Here is an 18,343-nt window from a genome sequence, read left to right on the forward strand (position 1 = left end):
AGAATTTTTTTTTGCCTGAATATGAGATGTTGAGTGGGGTGAAAGAGTGATAAAGTCCACATTGAGGTCATGTTACGGGAAGGGGAAAGACCAAAATTACCTTGGTTTGAGATAGTAAGGAATGATATAGCAGTGTGAGATCTAATGTGCAAAATGGAAAAACATGGTTCATGCAAACAACCCCACCTAGTTGGGATTATATTTTGTTGAGGTGAGTATGCTAACTTAGGAGGATGCATCAGGTTTTGGGGCAAGTGATGAGTTAAAAGTAGCCGTAAGGCGTTATAGAGGTCAATATCTTTATTCTTTCCCCGGTCAAGCAAAAGGTAGTGGATATCCAACATTTGGTAACATCAGATCGCTTACCTTTCTTTCACTTCGATTGCAACAAAATTTAAGGGTTACTCTTGCCTCCCATTACTGTGTTTCTTGATTTTTGATAGAAGCTTAGATGGGTGCCAAAAAGCGTTTCCACGTAAAATCAACTTTTTCCGTAGAGAATGTTCAGAAGAGGGACACGTTTATTTTGGCATACAACTGGGTTAGATGAAGTCGTGTCATCTATAATGGTAATTTTCTGCAAGTTTTTTGCTACATATGCGTTGAACTTAAAACTTTAAACAGATTAACTGTATGGAAATCTTGTGTACAAACAATATGTGTGTTTGGATGTGTGTGTGTGTGAGAGAGAGAGAGAGAGAGCTTGCTCTGCTTTGTTGCTGAGAGCTAAGCCTTAGCCGGGGTTCTTTAGTTCAATCTTTGATAAGACTTTTCCATTACACCTCGTTCCACTAGTGATATAATATGTCAAGATGAGGGTTTACTAGCAAAAAGTTGCTTTATTATGAAATTACTGGAGATTTAGAATTTTATTTTATTTTATTTATTTATTTTTCGATAACCGGGGTGTCCGGGGCATTGGCCTGACTAATCCATGGGACCCGTGCAAGGTGCCCCCCCACACGGATCGGGTAAAGCTTGGGCTATGTTAGCGGCCGTGGTCCCTAATGAATTTTTTGGTTTTGGTTTATGATATGAAATGTAGTGTTTTTTGTTTTTGGATTTATAGAGGGAAGATTTTGCAAGGCTTGCAATATTTGCAAGATGTAGATGTTCTGTAGAAACCTAGGGTGTAATTTCAATTTTTTTTTTTTCACTTAAGGTTCTTCTGTTCATTGTTTGGTTGATGTTTTTGTAGCACTATATGATTGATATGTACCGGTCATTTGCCGTGGAACTTGAATAGAAATCCATAGTAAGATTTAGGATTGTGTGATCCGATTATCAGAATGTGGGGTGCAACAATCACTACAACCATGATTTTTGTGGGCTGAGATGGGCTATTAAGATTCTTTTTGTTGACCACGAGTAGCTGTAATAAGGAACCTTTTATTTGGTATTAAACCTCCATACATATCTTAGATTCATGCAAATATATGGTAAGGTAATTACTGATTCTGTTGTGACAGGAGCTGGCAGTGAAATGCAGGGGGAAGAAGAACTCCCAGAAGTGAAAGTAGAGTTTCAGGTAAAATTGGTTACACAATCGAATACGAGTTTTGATGTTTCTTTGCAAATAAAAGTGTACTACCTCTGTATTTTGTGCCTTCCATGTTGTGCATTACCACAGATTTTTCTGGTAAAATTGGTTACTGAAGCTACTTATCTTGCTGCAAACCATAATTTAGGAGACATTTTTAGGTCACACAAGTCCAATCAGTTGCTGCCGCTTTTCTGCCTCTGGGAACAATATTGCAAGTGCTTCTGTGGATGGCACGGTCAGGTATTTTCTGTGAAAGCTGGTATAATGTTCAAATTACTGGAGAAATAATGTGGGAATTATTAACTTGTTAAAAGGCTGGTATTTGTGGTTATGTGCAGCTACCATGGATCTCATAATTTAATCTTTTGATCAATGCTCTTTTATGGGTTCAAAATCAGTTAGGCACTTCAACCATTCATATTTAAGTGGCTGGAGTGCAAAATTTGGTTGACATTTCAATGATTTCAGTCCCTTGAGGTGGTGCACTGATTAGAGCGCCTACCTTTATAAGCATTTTAGAGGATACTTAGGCTAAAGTAGTCGTTCAGCTCCTTCCTTACGTTTAATCACAATCTTAATTTAATTATGAATGTCATGTTGAAGGACCCTGTATATGCTTGACCAACACTGGGTAATGATCTGTTGTGTTGTTGAAGGATATGGACATATGACTCGTCAATCCCTTCATCAAGAAATGCGACCATCTATTCTGGGGCAGAGATCATGTCGCTTGAGTGGGATTGTAAATCTGATCGTTTGGTATGTGAGTTAATATTGTAAGATTTTTATTTACTGTTTCCATCTTGGAACGATGTTTTGATTGTTGGGAACTAGATATTAATGATTGCAAATTTTATTGTTTTTTTTTCACAAAAGCTTCTCATAGGCACTGCTGATGGAGGCATTAAAGCATGGAATGTTGATGCAAAAAGAGTTGTCTGTGATCTCAACACATCAGAAGCATTTCCCAGGTGTTTATTTGCGAACTTCAAACTGCTAACAAACCAAGAAAGAAAATTTAGCCTTTGAACTCTCACGTCTTCTTGCTTATAAGTCATCACACAATATTTTACTGCAGTGTCTTGGATCTAAAATGCAGCCCCGTGGAACCAATTTTTGTTTCTGCAGCATCATCCAGAGGGTACTGTCTTCTTAGACTTAATTTTTTCCTGAAAGTGTTTATAATCTGAACCCTGGGCTTGAGTGAATGAGTATATAACTTGATGATTATTTTACCAAATTGAATTATTTTACCAAATTGAATTATGCTGCTTGCTGCACTGAAAAGTCAATTGATAGGCTTCCAGCTCATGTTGCTAGCATTCTCCAGAGGCAGGGCATCCTAATTTACTTGGGTCAAAGGTAGTAAGAAGTCCTGGCTGGTGTTTGTGAACCTTTTTTTCCCCCCTGAATGGTGGTTAAATTTTTGTTAATGATAACAGTAAAGTACATCATAAATGTGAACAAAAATCTTCACGGAACAGAGAAGGAAATGGAGACCCTCCGCTTCCAATAAACAGATAGCAAAAAGATAGAAAATGTCTAAAATCTTCTATCATGAAAACCAATAGAATGAATATTCCTCCATATTTTTGCATTCTCTGTTTGATAGGTTAAACTAAGAAGTCAATCATGTTATATATAACCCTCTGAGTTAAGGCTGACACAAATAATTTGACATTTTTTGTAGCAGAGCATGATATTGCTGGATTTTTACATGGAGTATTTACCAAGCTCACATTGATGATCCCGTGAATAGAAATGGAAAATTATTGCAAATGTGCATTCTATCTAATCTGTTACTGCAAAGTTTGACATCTGTCATGGGCAGCTTCTTTTAAACTGTATTTTTTGAAAATTGATTCCTTTCAAAATAGGTTCATCAATACTTCCTGGTTAACATAACTCTTGTACAATATCAATTCCACAAAGTATATATGATGCGAAAATGGTCTTTTCTTCATTTTATACAAGTACTGACTGCACGAAGGATTCTTCTTAATTCATCCCATAGACTTTCTGAAAAAAGTTTACTCTTCAATAGGTTTGTCTATGCTTCTAGGTTAACACAACTCTTGTGGTGCAAGATCAACTCCACATTAGCATCCATGATGTGAAAAATGGTTCTTTCTTTATCTCATAGAGATATTGGCCGGAGGTTGCCGGGATATGGGGATAGCATTGCATCAATATAGTTATGACATGGAATGTTACCATGTTTGTCTATATATGAGAAAAAAGAGGCCAAAAAGTAGATGAATAAATTGTGGAGAGGACGCCTATAATCCCAGTTTCTAACTGGAAATCATGGTCTGGACTGATAGACTTGTTACCAACATATAGCACATGATATGAGAAACTTCAGTTATACCACTTAAGTTGTTTTTTAGTTTTTTATTTTATTTTATTTTTTTCTGCAATTCTATGCTGGCATTGTTACTGCATAGTTTGGGCTAACTATAGGAATTTATGTCTTCTTCATCGAACATCTTTTGCATAATGTTTTGCTTAGGTTTCAGTCATAATTACTGAAGTTCATGGTTGTTTGGGACAGGAGCAGTCGCTTGTGGTCTGTTTCCTAAGAGATTCTCAAGTACATCCCGTCTGGTTTATAGGTCAGTTTTCTAGGTTAGATTTAATCCTATGGGTTGAGTTGGTCGGTGACCTTCCACTAAATCTGAGTAACTATGTAATGAATCTCATTAACCCCATGGAATCTAATGGAGTGTTGATGTCACATCACATGTTGACCTTTTTATTTGCCCTGTGAAATTATGTGGTGAAGCATAAGTGAGTAGGTTCTCTCTCTCTCTCTTAAAAAACTGAAGGTTGTGTTTTAAGCTGATAATTTTGTTTTGTTAATACATATAGAAAGCAGTTTGTTTTTAATTTTGTAATTTTTCGTTTTAAGCATGACTCTTTTGTATAAATTATCATCTAGAGACCTAAATATGTTTTAATTTTTTTCCATTCCATTCTATCCAAGGCCATAGCTTTAGTTAAACTGCATATTATTATGATATCCTTCCTTGGTCTTCCCCTTCTTGCAGTGTGACCCTCGATATTGACCATGCCACTTTTCCTAACTGGCGCACTTAGTGGTCATCCTTGCATGTGACCACACTGGATACTTACCCTTTTATTTAATTAACTAAAATACAATTTTCAAACTAAAAGCTTTAGCCCACCCTTGTGATCAAAATCAGCTTAAATAATCCAAACCGAAGTTCTAAATTTATGTGGTCTTTAACTGTGAGATGTATTTTTGTAATCGGCAATTATCGTTTGACAAAACAAGTCTTAGTCGGGTTGTAATTTCAAGTTACCATATCAAGATTGACAACGACTGCGGAATTGGAAGGTTGTTCAAAGATGCCATAATTGAGATCATCACAGAAAGGAAAGAATAACACTTTAGGAAGAAATCTAAAAAGGTTAGGACACGTTCCATACTTGGTATATTTTACGAAAATTAAGTTTCAGCCTTAGGATTCAAGTCTGGCAGACTTGAACCGGTTCTAGCTTCTTGGAACTGGTTCTAGCTTTTTGGAACTGGTTCAAGCATCTTCAAAGTTGCTTCTATTTTTCACTGCCACACTTGAACTGGTTCAAGATTCTTGGAACCGGTTCAAGCTCTTCAGTTTTGCCTTCGAATTAATTCCTGCTATACTTGAACCGGTTCCCATATTCCTGAACTGGTTCAAGACTCCTTACAGCTTATGGAAACCTTGCAATCTTGTTTCAGATTTCTGTCCTAGTTGGTTTAGAATTGTACCAAGTCCTATGCACGAAGTTTTCCATATTTTCAGAGGGATTAGGACATTCTAAACTCTATACAAACCTTGTTAGTCGTCTAGGTTTATTCATGGCTTTTGCACTATCAATTCATAATTTATAAAAGCCTTAGAAATATTAGTTTTGCAGAAAATCAAAGTTGATTTCTCTGTTATCTTTCTAGAATATACACATAAACACATAGTGAGTTTAGAGTTGTGTTGTTCAAATCCTGATCGTGATCATACAGTTGCATCTACATTGATTAGAGAAAAACAGATCTACTTCTACATCAAATTCAGATATTGAAAAACAGTTGAAGAACAGAAGTAAAAGCGATCACACTTTGAAAGGGTCAGAGCATTCGAGGAGTGTTGTCTGATCTACCTGCTACTCTTCTACCAAGATCAAGCATAAGCCTGAAGTCAAGTTGCTGTTGGACGGGACGTCGCAAAGCTAGAGGATTGTCAGCTATTGGTGTTTGGTAGAACGATAGGGTGTGAGCTAGAGTCAAAGTTCAGTGTACGTTGTTTCAAGCATAGTGGATCGTTTTACTTTGGACTGCACAATCCATGAGGTTTTTCTCACGCAAACAGTTGACGTATTTTATCAACTGGGGTTTCCTCGCTAAAAATCCTGGTGTCATCTCTAACTTTTTACTTTGCTTTAATTATCTTGAATGTGATTAGTTATTTAATTGCTAAAATAAGTAAAGTTAGAAATACACAGATCTGTTTCTAAAAATACAAAACTTTCTAAATATTCCGCCGCGTACAACTCACATTAACTACTATTATAGTTGGATTTTTCCTGATGGAAAAAAAATATCGTAGGCTTTTAGGTATTTGAGTCATTAGTGTCTACTGCTTTGAACCATGGGATTGTTGAAGAACTTATTTATTATTATAGAGCAGAGACTATTAGTGCCACTAGATGATTGACAGATGTTGCCCATAGAGAAGCAGTGGAATGCATAAATTAAGAAATGCTATGGCAGAGTTGTGATTATAAACTAGTTATCAAATGAAATGGGGATTTTGAGCAATCAAGAAGCATGCTCATGAAATGATTGTGGCTGAAATGAGGATTTTGTGTTGATAACTGGTAATACAAGAAACGTTAATGTAACAAATGAATGCATTCATGAGAAGTTAGAGGTTCACTGTTGAAAAAAAGACATGTAGAACAATCATTTAAGATGGTTCGTTGTGTACAATGGAAGCCTTTATGTATAGAATAGTGGTTGGATTCATCTCGAAAGAATAACAGAGATAAGAATCCTAGGACAAGGTTCAATATAATAATGTGAGAAAATGGTTGTTTGTAATTTAATTAAGGGAAGAGATGTACTGAATGGTGGACAAATGTGTACCCGATCCAAAGGTTACTTTGAATGACAATTATTATGGAACATGGAATGGAAACAAGAGTGTAGTATTCTTTATTAATGTGGCACGATTTATGTAGATTTATATAGATGATGTAATTGGAATGTGGTAAGGTAATTCTAACGGTGAGAGTGATGTTTGAACTTTGAAGATGAGTAAGGAAACAAGTATTATTGAAAGAGAAAAGCTAGAATGAGGTGCACCTCATTACACCATTGGGCTGTCTACTATTTAAACATGATTATGTCAATTTCAAGATGTGGACCTGACTGTTTGAAAGAGAAATTAGTCACACGGTCAAAGTTTTGTGTCAAAATTAATTTATGGTAAAACACGTCTCTGTCAAACTTTAAATTCTCTTTTTCTTTTGACTAAATTTGACGAACTAAAGCTTCATATTTTTCTACTAGCTCGTATTATTTTATTATATGGTATTTTAACATGGTTTATTTATTTTAATGGTAGAACCATGTTCTGTTTCCATGAATTGCTAATTGGAGACTTGTTTAATACTTGTGGATATTATCCCTGCTTTAGACATTGTTCTAAGAAGTTCAATTGTGTTATCATTACACTTGTTTATTTGTTCCTTAAATATGGTTGCACAAAAACTTATTACAACCTCATTGTCTTTGTAGGCATGGGACAAGTTATATTGATAAGTTGGGTTTTGCATCATTAACTGTCTGGAACATGAAGACATGGAAGGCTATGGTATGTTGTTTGTCCCAGAAATTTGTATGTCAATGTAGGAATCAATTTTCAATGAGAATAATTAAGCCTTATTGTTTTCTCGATTTCATTGAAGGCAGTCCTTCCTCTTGGTAAAGATCCACCTGCAATTACTTCCTTATGTTTCAATCACAATGGCAAGATTTTAGCAGCTGCTGCCACTGATGGAATGATTCACATATTTGGTATCCTTATAGAATGTTAAATTTATACTAGGCGCCTAGGTCAATATTGTTTTTCTTCAAGTGTTGAAGTCCCATGGTTCCGCTGTTTTAGGCAATAAATTCGTATCCTTTATTTCTTCTTCTTTTGGGAAGGTGTTACAGACTGAGGTTTATAGAATTGTTTTTTAAACAAAAACTTTATCTCTAGATAGTTGAGCGCCTTGCATACACAAACAGATGAATTATACACCTTAACTTAGCCAAAGATATGTCTGCCGGACTGCAAATTACTGGGTGGCCAGCTCATGATTCTGCTATTAGTTCTGTTCTTTTTGGGCCTGATGAAACCAGCATTTTTAGTTTGGATATCGATGGAAAGGCAAGTAACCCTTTACCTATATCATATTTTTGGATTGACATTTGCTCGTGCATTGGAGTAATTGTTACTCATCCTGAACTTCATAAATCATATGTTTTCCAGCAGCCATTTTGCTGTAGATTTATGTTATTCTGATTCTGGAGAATCTCACTAGATAATTTTCTGTCTATCAGATATTTGAATGGAGCTTGCAAAACCAAGGTAAAGTTCTTTGGTCAAGAAATTGCAGCAGGTACTTGACTTGCTTGGCCCTTTAGTTTCAAAGTAAATTAATTTGTTTTATTAAAAACATTTAGTTGAGTGGTGGATTCAAATTGAATTATAGTTGTAAGTCATTATTCTGGAAAGGTGGCTTTCTAATTCTTAGTGAAGCCTATTACCTAATTGGTGTTTTACTATCTTTTGGACAGTGATGTCGTAATTTAACTGTCTTGTGAATTTGGGAAATGAAAATAGTGAATCACACAATATTATTTTGGAATATCGTGTAATAACAATTTTATTTTCTTTTGCAAGATCTTTATCACCACTTCTATGTGATCCTTTTTATGCTTAGTACGCAACACACTTGATTTTGTTAAAGATAGTGAATCAATTTCTTGTGTGGTTATAAGGTTTCATGGAGTGACGTTTTTTACCTACCGAATTTTTTTTTTTTTCTTAAATTAATATTTTGGAAATATGGAAGTTGCTAAAATAAAGTAATAAAAATTCTATCAGACTCGCATCAAGTTTTTGAACTTGAACTATTTGTACATACTGGCTTTTCTTTTGGGGAAGATTTTGATATTTGGTATGGTTTCCATTAGTAGCCACATAATTGGTGTGAACGGCTGTGTTTAAGCCCCCTTGGTCTATCAAAATGACAAAAACTACATTAGGTAAACACAAAGAAATTTGAATAGTGCTTGATCTTTTAATAGTTTATAAATTTGCCTTTTAAATTTTAAAGCTATACCTCGATCACATAATATACCAACAGCACTCCTCCATTTAACCCGTAACACTTAAAATTAAGCACCAATGATTCTAAGACGAGAATTTTAAGTTTATAAATTGAGGACTTCTTCAATGATTGTTTTAATTCAAGTGTTCTTTTTCTATTTATTTAATTATTTTTTATTTTTGATAAGTAAAAGAAACGATAATGTGATATGAAGTCGTCTTTAGTGGTATATGAAGTTGTCTTCACTTAAAATTTGATTTCATTATATTTTAATTGAACTTATTCATTTAAGTGATATTCAGATTGCATACTTAATTGGAGAATCACTTATTATATTAATTGAGCTATCAAATGTCTTAGTCCTTAAATAGGGTACCATCCTAAGTTTTGTAGTTTGACTCTTTAGATTGATACCATGATAGTATGTTCAACTTCCAATGTCTCTTTTAATTTTATATAATTGATATGATCTTGTTTCTTTAATGGTATGGTGTACTTAATATTGCGTGTGAGTTATTTGACCATGCATAGAGGATTAGCCTTGGCGCAACAGTAAGGTTTTCCATTGTGACCTAGAGGTCACGGGTTCGAAACATAGAAACAACCTCTTTGCATGTGGAGGTAAGGTTGTGTATATTTGACCCTCATTAGACCCCGCAATGGTGTGAGTCTCGTGCACTGGGTTTTCCCTAGTTGTCCTATGCATAGTTATAACTTTTTTTAATGGTATCTTCAAAATCATTGTACATTAATTTATGCAGAAGGAACTGTGGTGACATCATTGTGTTCCATTATGTAGGTTTTGCAACCGTGATGATTCAGTTTACTTTAGACATGAAATGACTTTAGATGCTAATGGGAAAAGACTCTTGGTAACATCTGGTTCAGTAAGAGCTCCCATATATCAAGTAATTCTCCATTCTCTCTCTCTGTCTTTCTTTCTTTGTGTATATATATATATATGTTTATATATTTGTATTGATACATTTCTCACACACGTGCAGCGCGTTTAATCCTTTTTTTTTTTTTTTTTTTTTTTTTTTTCCCCGAAAAGTTAACATAACATGAAGTGTGTGATCTGGTTTTGTGCTGCTGTATCTAATATTGTTTTTTGCTAACTCATTGATCCTTACCATTCTTAGCCATGGGTTGGTTGTAAACTTACAGCTAATAATATATCATACAATGGGCCTTTGCCATGCGTTCAAGATATGTAATGCTTTTGCTCTGATGCAAGTTTCCATGTTACTAGGTTCGAGGTCATACAAATGGAATGAGAACTCTTCCTCATAGTGCAGCTATTACGACGGTAGATTGGCACCCTACCTTGCCCATTTTCTTGACTGGGTCAACAGATCATTCAGTTCGGGTCACATCCATATTATGAAGGTTTCTGTCTAATTTTTCATTTAGTTTTGATTGGTTGGAGAGTTGGAGATCATCGGATGGAGTTGCCCCAAGTAATGATTCAATAGAGTTTTCTGTTGTGTTCTTTATAGGCCAATTATGTTTTTGTTGATGACCATTGTGTTATAATATAGTAATGTTTTGGCCATTTTATTGACTGGGTCAGCCAATCACTTAGTTATGATCACATCGATATCACGAAGGTTTTTGCCTTCTAACAATTCATTTATGTTTTGTTGGTTGGAGATTGTAGTTTGCTCCAAGCAATGATTCAATAGAAGAAGTCATTACTTGTTTTCTTTAATCTCCTTTGTCATCTTTTTATTTATTTTGGTTTAATTCAATGAACATAATATTATAAATATATTGATCATTGTTTGACATAGTATTGTATGCGCGCAATGCACGGGTAATACATTGTTTGACATAGTATTGACCATTCTATCTAGTTTTCGACTGATGCTTGTGCATACATCAAGATAGTTTCTATGTTTTAATCAGGGACTATATGATCTAGTGGCAATGTACACAAATGTGCTCAATGTCTCAGTGGATTTAGTAATTTGTTACTTCTCTCAAATATAGAGAAATGTTTTGAATATTTTGCTTTTGTCATGTCTAATTGTTACTACAAGGTAGCGACACGCGCGCGCACAAGGGATTGGCCTAGTGGTAAAATCACATGCTTTACTTTGTTTCAGGGTTAAACTTGATAGAGGAGGATGACATTAAGTATCGAATTAGAAAACGAGATTATGAGAAAAAAAAAAAAAAAAACTCTTAAGGGATTATTAATTAAGCATGACTTACATCTAGAAAAGAGGCCTTATCACTATCAATAATAATATTCAAGAAACCCTATTTTAAATGGTACATTTGAAAGCAAATATTAAACAACAAACTATGTAATATATTTAATTTGGATTGCCCTGCAGGCCACAACCATTCCTCATACAAATAGTCCAACACCATATGGTTGTGCTTCAATCAACACTAACTAAATCTAGTACCAATAATGTAGAGAATAGTTATACAATATATTCTTCAAGAAATAGAGAGGCCTAGGAGATAGTTGCAGTACTGGATGGTATGCAAAACTCGAAGTCGTCCAAGCAAGAACTTGAGTGGCATACACCGAAAATGCAAAAAAAATTGAACAATATAAACAACGTAAGTAATCTGTTTAATCAAAATGTGAAATTGAACAACTAACATTAGTTTACAACGAGAGGAATTAAAATTGTTAACATTAGTTTACAACGAGAGGAATTAAATATATTTACCTATTAGCTATGAAGCTGCCTCCACACTCTGTCCATATTCGCCGTTGTTGTCACATAGAAACAATTAGAATTGTTATAAAGATTGTCATTCAAGTATTGAAAATCTAGCTAATACAAAAAAACAAAATTGGAGTGAAAGTGTAGAAAATCAAAAAAGCGATATCGGGGAGAACACAATGACTCAAGTGCAATTCCGTTAGGAGAGGGAGCTTATTGTGTAATGACCCGGTCATTTTCATTCATTTCATTTTCCTCAAATTTTACGGATATTTTTTTTCCGTTGATTTATCTTTTTCGAGTTTGGTTTTTCGTCACTTGGTGTCATATCGAGTGCTTGGGAATGGTTTCCGAGACTCCTTCCTTTGGATTGATAATTTCCTTGTGAGGACCGCGTCATTTTCACATTTTCTTTTTTTTGACACTATTCACTTTTCGTCCTTTTCCCCATTTGTCACTTTTTTGACATAACTTCACTTTTCGTGTTCGAAATTGATTTTTGAATTCACGAGTTTTCATTGTAGTTGATTTCCTCGAAACACGTAGCTTTAATTTTGGAGAAAAGCTCGCCGGTTGTTTCTTTTTCTCGCAGGGTATGGATGAAGGGATTCTTCAGAAACATTTTGGTTTCTTGGGGTGTTTTTCATAAATATCCTTTGGAGATATTTTGATTAGGAGTTTTAAGAAAATAACTTTTGGAAGATATTTTCATTCTGGGTAGTTTTGTAGGTATCCCTTTTTGTAGGGGCCATTATACAATTAATGAAAGTTATTGCAAAATGCCTCGTTTTGAGCCTGGATCCTCGTACATGATTTATTTTCACTTTTTGTCAAGCCGCGTACTCTTAGAATTGTCTTATAGTTATTTTCCCCAGTTTTAGGGTTTCTAACCTCGATTGCCGCCGGCCTTGTTCGGGGCATATCTTTCTGCCCGGGATTCAGTTATCGACGCTGTTTATTCCATTATTCATTTTTTCTCATTTTGGTTCTTTTTTGATCATGGTGTTTCGTTGTTTGGGCGCGTCTGTGCATATTTCACTTTTCGGGACCCGGCGGGACCTGTTCAGAGCACTTTTTGAGATTTTCTATAAATAAGGGGTTTGGAAAATAAATCATTTCATTTTCTCTTCTTCTCCACTGCTGCAGACCCAGTTCTTCAACTCTTCCATGACTGCCACCCTTCTTTTCCCAAATCAACCCTCTTCCTCCTTGATTTTTGCCTCGATGATTAATACTTTATTGTCGGGATTGGCGAGATTTTCGTTTCCCCTCTATTAGAATCTGGTTTTGACCATTTTTGAGTTCGGGTTTGGATTTTGGTGATGCCTCAAGGGGGATAGTTGCTTCCCTCGTTGTCCCCGACATAACCCCGAAGTATCGTCGGATTCGGAGTGGTTTCCTTTAGGTGGCTTTTGAGATTTTCATCTCAAATTGAGGTAGGGGATGTTATAGGATCTAATTCTTGATGTATTACATGCTATTGATACTTATACAACTTGTATGCATACTTTTGTTCATAATCTAGAATTTAATTTAATTATTTTCTTTGTATAACATTTAATTCACATAGTTGTATATAATGTGGAATTAAATTGTGGCATGCTATTAAATTAGGCCTTGATATGTTCATTAACATATATTAAATTGAAAATATTTGAATAAGTTTTGAGACTTTTATTTAATTATTTTCTTGTATGAAAATTAAATTCACATGGTTGTATCTAACATGGAATCAACTTGCAATGTGGTATTAAAATAAGCCTTTGCATTATCTTTAACATATGTTACTTTGAGAATATTTGGAGTTGTTTTAAAATCTAGAAAAAAATAATTAATTAATTTTATTTTAAGTATGTTCTATCACATATATTAAATTGAGAATATTTGGATAAGTTTGGAGAACTTTATTTAATTATTTTCTTGGCATTGAGTTTAATATATCTAATTGTAAATAGTGTAGAATTAACTTGTGATATGCTATTAAATTAAGCCTTGACATGTTCTTTAACATATTTTAATTTGAGAGCATTTGGATGAGTTTTAAAATTTAGAGATTTTAATTAAACGAATTAATTAAAATCTGTTTAATGGTTCCATTAATTTGATTAAGTTTTTAACTTGACATTTATAATGACTAGGACTTGTTTACTAGCATGTATTAATTTGGGGCCATTTGGAGTTGCTTTAGAATCTAGAGATTTAATTATTTTGTTTTAATTAAATTTTATTTTGTTGTTTCAAAGACCTAATTAAGTTTTTGATTTGATATATGTAATGACCATGTTATGATCTTGACATATATGTTAATTAGGGATTAATTGGATGAGATTTGAAATGTAGAGAAATTAATTAGTTTATTTAATTAATTTCCGATTCTATTGCATTAAAGACTTAATCATGTATTTGATGTTGATTGAATGTTTAAATTATGATTTCAGACTGGTATTATATTCATGAGATTATATTTTCAATATTGAATAATATTGTTATAGTGTGTGAAGATTCGACACTGAAGATTCGACATTTTTCATGCCATAGTAGTTGTGGACTTAGAGCATGTGTTGTGTGTTTTCAAAATTGAATTGTGCATGGTATATAACTTTTATCTTGTATATACATGTTGATATATATGTTGTTACACAACTTGTTGATTTGGAAACTTGGGATGTTGAAAGTATAACTACGGCTAGGAGATGGTTCTAGTAAGAGGGATGAGAGCTCCCCCTATGGTCTAGTGCGCATGTAGGGTAGGTCGCCCATGGGTTAGTAGTCCAAAAGTAACCCCGTGTCAGTCTGATCCGATTGATGTCCAAGTATATCCGCCTTTGTTGATTTTGCTTTTTCGTTTCAAGTTAATAGCACTAAATTGTTATAACTTGATGTTTTCGCATTTTAGATTTTAAGTTGATAACTTTGAGAATCTATGTCTCGTTGCGATGTATTAGAAGTTCTAATTATGCTAAATTGTAATATTTAGTTGTTTACGCATTTTAGGTTTCAAATGGATAACTTTGATAATCTATATTTTGTCGCATTGTTTTGGAAGTTCCAATGTTAGTTAAATTGCATTGATATTGTGATTTGTGTTTTATTGTTCTAATATAACCTAAGATGATTCCTTAGACTCATTTGGGACATAGATGTTAGGTGGCATGGACCGCTTTAGTTGCTTTCGTATTTTAGGTTACAAGTTGATAACTTTGATAACCTATATCTTGTTGCGTCATACCGTATGCTCCTACGTTGTTTACTTGCATAAATATTGTAGTTTATGCTAGAAATGCTTTAAAATAGCTTAGGATGATCCCTGAGTCTCATTTTTGACATAGACGGTAGGTGGCATGAACCTTATGAATTATTTCACATTAATGTGATAATTATGTAAAAAATTAGGTCTATGCATGCTCATTCCCTTCGAGTAATACAAGTTACTCACCCCGCTGAATACGACTTAGTTTCAGGTACAAGAAATCATGTTTTGGGATTCACATTATGGCTTGGATGTTTTGTAGACTTGAAATATTTGATTTATGCAATTGTTAGCATGAAATACTATTTTTGGTTTATAATGTCAAAACTTGTATATTTGGTTATATATATGTAATGTGCACATAAGTGCGCCTTTTGATTTGTATTTGACATGTATGTAATGAGGCCATAGGCCAAGTACTTTTTATTTGTATTTTGAGTACTTTTACTTTCAAGCTATATTGTGGAAAAATAGAAAAATAACATGCTTTAGCTTTATTGCATTTGCATGGGTGGTGGGAAGTGTGCTTTAGCACTTCCATAGGGTCCCTTTATTTATGCATGAAGTGTGGTCAAGGACCAAACGGTCTTTCGTAACCATTTTATAATTTTAAGTTTAAAATTTTCTTTTAAAAGTCCATTTTAGGCATTTTTGAGATTTGATAGGTCAAATTTTGCATCGGGCTTGTATGGGGCCCACGGGTTATTCCCATGCACTTAAAATCACTATTTATGTTTGTGTGCATGATCGGTTTAGCACACAATACCATTTAGGGTCAAATGAACAATTGGTGCAAAGTTGCATTTTCATCGTTTTTGACTTAAATTGATCCAGAGGCATTCTGCGCATTTCACATCGTATTTAAAAATTTTCTTTCGACATGGTCGGGTAGAAAACTTAATTTTAAGAGGGGTTTCTTCTTTATGTTTTTCTAAAAAAAATTCATGTAAGGGTCCAAAAAGCTATCTGTTTCAACAAAATCTGAAAAAAAGGGGGCACCTACTGTCAAGCATTCTTGTGTGTGCGCGGTTGGCCTCCGCGCGCGCATGGGGTGCCTTGGTACCCCCTTTTTTGGCCGCCTCGACTCTAATTTTGTTTTTAGCCTATCTTCTTCATTCGGACTCCAAATAAAGTGATTTTTGAGGCTAGCTTGATTAATTTTTCGTCATCGATCCAATGGTGTGCTCAGTAGAACCCAAATCTTGCTAAAAATTATCATTTTGCCCTTGGGGCTAAACTTGTCCAGTTTCTCTTTTTAAATTGTTTCCGCTTTGCTTTCTTTTGGGTTCCGTGACTTCATGGGAAGTCACGCTTGTGTCTTAGGGATGATGTACATTTCTAGAGATATTGTTTTTATGTAAAAAGACTATTTTGCCCTTGAGGGCTTATATGACCTTTTTCTGATCTTTTTCTTCCGTGTTGTTCTCGTTGAGTTCCGTGGCCTCATGGAAGGTCACTTTGGTGTCTTAGAGATGCATTGCATATCTAGAGACTTGGTTTTGGTTTTTGCTTCCACACTCGGATCCATTATCGGGTCAAACTTCGGTTAATCACAGGACGCACTGGCTCACATATTGGGTGCTTCCATCCAATCTATTGCATTCCTAAGATTAACATAGCTCAGATTAAGGTATCTTAATAAAGAAAGATGGGAAACCCACTCTAAACTTTTTACACTCAGATCATCATTAGAGCCCAAATCAAGAGAACGCAATTCGGAAAGATTCCCAAACTGATTAGGAATCGTACTGCCAAAATGATTATGTGAAAGATCGAGGTATTGTAAACTGCTAGAGGAACCAATGAATTCTGGGACGGGGCTCTCTGCAACATTATTGGAACTGAGGTCCAAATACTTCAAATGCTGCAATTCAAGCAAAGAAGGACTAATTGTACCTCCCAATGGCTGCTAATCATTTTCCCAAGGATGCTAATAATTAATGTATGAGGGAACGTGAAGATCGAGCACCATCACATGACCAGTGCGGTTGCTACATTGAACTCCTCTCCATTTGCAACAGTCTTCAATTGAGTTCCCCCAAGAAGAGAGAATGCCATAATCATCAAAGATCCCTTCTTTAAACTGAAGGAGAGCTTGTCTCTCCCTCTCTATGCACCTCACTACTTTACCAACTCGTGAATTATTGAATAATCCAAGAGCTTGTTTCATTTTCAAGCACAATATTACTAAAAAAACCACAACAACCAACACTTTGAAATGTTTAAACAACATTTCTCCGCTCATCATTTTCAGAATAGGCCGATAAACTTAGTTTTCTTTTTCATCTCCAGCCATGTGACAACCCCTATTTATACTACTTACCGAATTTTTTTCTTTTTTTCGCACAACATATTTCAATAGCTCATCCAAAAGACAAAATTTATTCCTTGGAAAAGTCAACAATATATTCATCCACTGAAAGACACATTCCTGCTATGTCTAATCACAAGAGGACGGTATAGTGGAAGATGTTTGGCGACCAACTGAAGGACCACTTCTGGAATGTTAAATTCTTAATTTTTAATTAATTGTGCCCTAAAATCCAAAATTAGTGTGAGCCTTTGAGATTGATTTTTTATTTTTTATTTTTTTTCAGTTTATTTATGTACTTCCTCACCTTTGTGAAGTATAAGGTTGAAATTTTAAGTATTTACGAGGACAAACCTAGACTATCTGATAATGTGCTACAGTATGCCAATATGCTTCTGATTTACTCCTTCAAATCATATGCTTTTATCATGCAATAATATGTTACTATTAATTCATAGTTTCATCTGTTGCCGCAATGAAAGAAAAATGAAACCAGGTGTAAAGGTCCACTACAAAGTCATACTTTGATGAAATTTCCATGAAGAAATTATGTCTCAAAAGAAACTCATCCTTTAAAGAAACAAAGTTGCATTATGACCATAGAAAGAATTTTGAGTGGAACTCGACTTTTTTTATCACAATGAAAGAAGAATTTGAGTGGACTTTTAACTCTATCAACACAATGAAACGTTTTTATTAAATTAAATTTATGAAATAATATATATATATATATATATGTCTATTATAACACAAACAAATAGTGGGATAGTGGAGTGTCTAGTAAAATATGTTGGTGACTGTTGCTATTTTACAGTCATTATGTTGGCCAATTAAAAGACCTATTGTTGAAATGTTTATTCATTGATTTCATCTGTTGCCACAGTGACAGAAAAATTAAACCAGTAAATAAAGGTCCACTACAGAGTCATACTTCGACGAAGTTTCTGGAAAGAAAAATGAAACTAGAAGTATAAGTCCACTACAGAAACTCATCCTTTAGAGAAACAAAGTTACATTATGACTACAGAAAGAATTTTTAGTGGAACTCAACTCTTTTATCACAATGAAAGAAGAATTTAAGTGGAACTTTTGACCCTGTCACCACAATGAAACGTTTTTATTAAATTAAATTTATGAAATAATAAGAATAATAATTTATTGTTCTGGTG

General features: G+C 34.4%; 2 protein-coding genes across 2 annotated transcripts in view; one reads left to right on the forward strand and one right to left on the reverse strand.

Moving 5' to 3' along the window:
• Window positions 1-10,637, forward strand: part of LOC132303144 (uncharacterized) — a 32,406-nt gene extending 21,769 nt beyond the window's left edge. Inside the window, exons 6-16 of the mRNA XM_059800268.1 lie at window positions 1,470-1,528; window positions 1,689-1,783; window positions 2,200-2,302; window positions 2,420-2,514; window positions 2,622-2,684; window positions 7,344-7,419; window positions 7,514-7,622; window positions 7,868-7,980; window positions 8,154-8,212; window positions 9,726-9,834; window positions 10,179-10,637. Coding sequence (XP_059656251.1) covers window positions 1,470-1,528; window positions 1,689-1,783; window positions 2,200-2,302; window positions 2,420-2,514; window positions 2,622-2,684; window positions 7,344-7,419; window positions 7,514-7,622; window positions 7,868-7,980; window positions 8,154-8,212; window positions 9,726-9,834; window positions 10,179-10,313 — 1,016 coding nt within the window. The 3' untranslated portion in view covers window positions 10,314-10,637. The remainder of the gene's footprint in view (window positions 1-1,469; window positions 1,529-1,688; window positions 1,784-2,199; window positions 2,303-2,419; window positions 2,515-2,621; window positions 2,685-7,343; window positions 7,420-7,513; window positions 7,623-7,867; window positions 7,981-8,153; window positions 8,213-9,725; window positions 9,835-10,178) is intronic.
• Window positions 10,638-16,430: 5,793 nt separating this feature from the next.
• On the reverse strand, window positions 16,431-17,033 carry LOC132304900 (receptor-like protein EIX2). Its single transcript, XM_059802600.1, has 2 exons — window positions 16,833-17,033; window positions 16,431-16,727 (listed from the first exon to the last, which is right to left on the reverse strand). The coding sequence occupies exons 1-2, from the start codon at window positions 17,031-17,033 to the stop codon at window positions 16,431-16,433; spliced, it is 498 nt and encodes a 165-aa protein (XP_059658583.1).
• Between the last annotated feature and the right edge of the window lie 1,310 nt (window positions 17,034-18,343).

Source organism: Cornus florida, unplaced genomic scaffold (assembly GCF_030987335.1).
Source record: "Cornus florida cultivar Cherokee Brave unplaced genomic scaffold, ASM3098733v1 CherokeeBrave_3.0.0_Hap2_Chr04, whole genome shotgun sequence".
Taxonomy (NCBI): domain Eukaryota; kingdom Viridiplantae; phylum Streptophyta; class Magnoliopsida; order Cornales; family Cornaceae; genus Cornus; species Cornus florida.

Excerpts from the sequence above, each read along its gene's own strand:
- LOC132304900 (XM_059802600.1), bottom strand. The coding sequence starts at position 17,033 with ATGAAACAAGCTCTTGGATTATTCAATAATTCACGAGTTGGTAAAGTA. Across the intron at positions 16,728-16,832 it reads ACCGCACTGGTCATGTGATG|CATTTGAAGTATTTGGACCT; the intron begins GTGCTCGATCTT and ends CTTGAATTGCAG.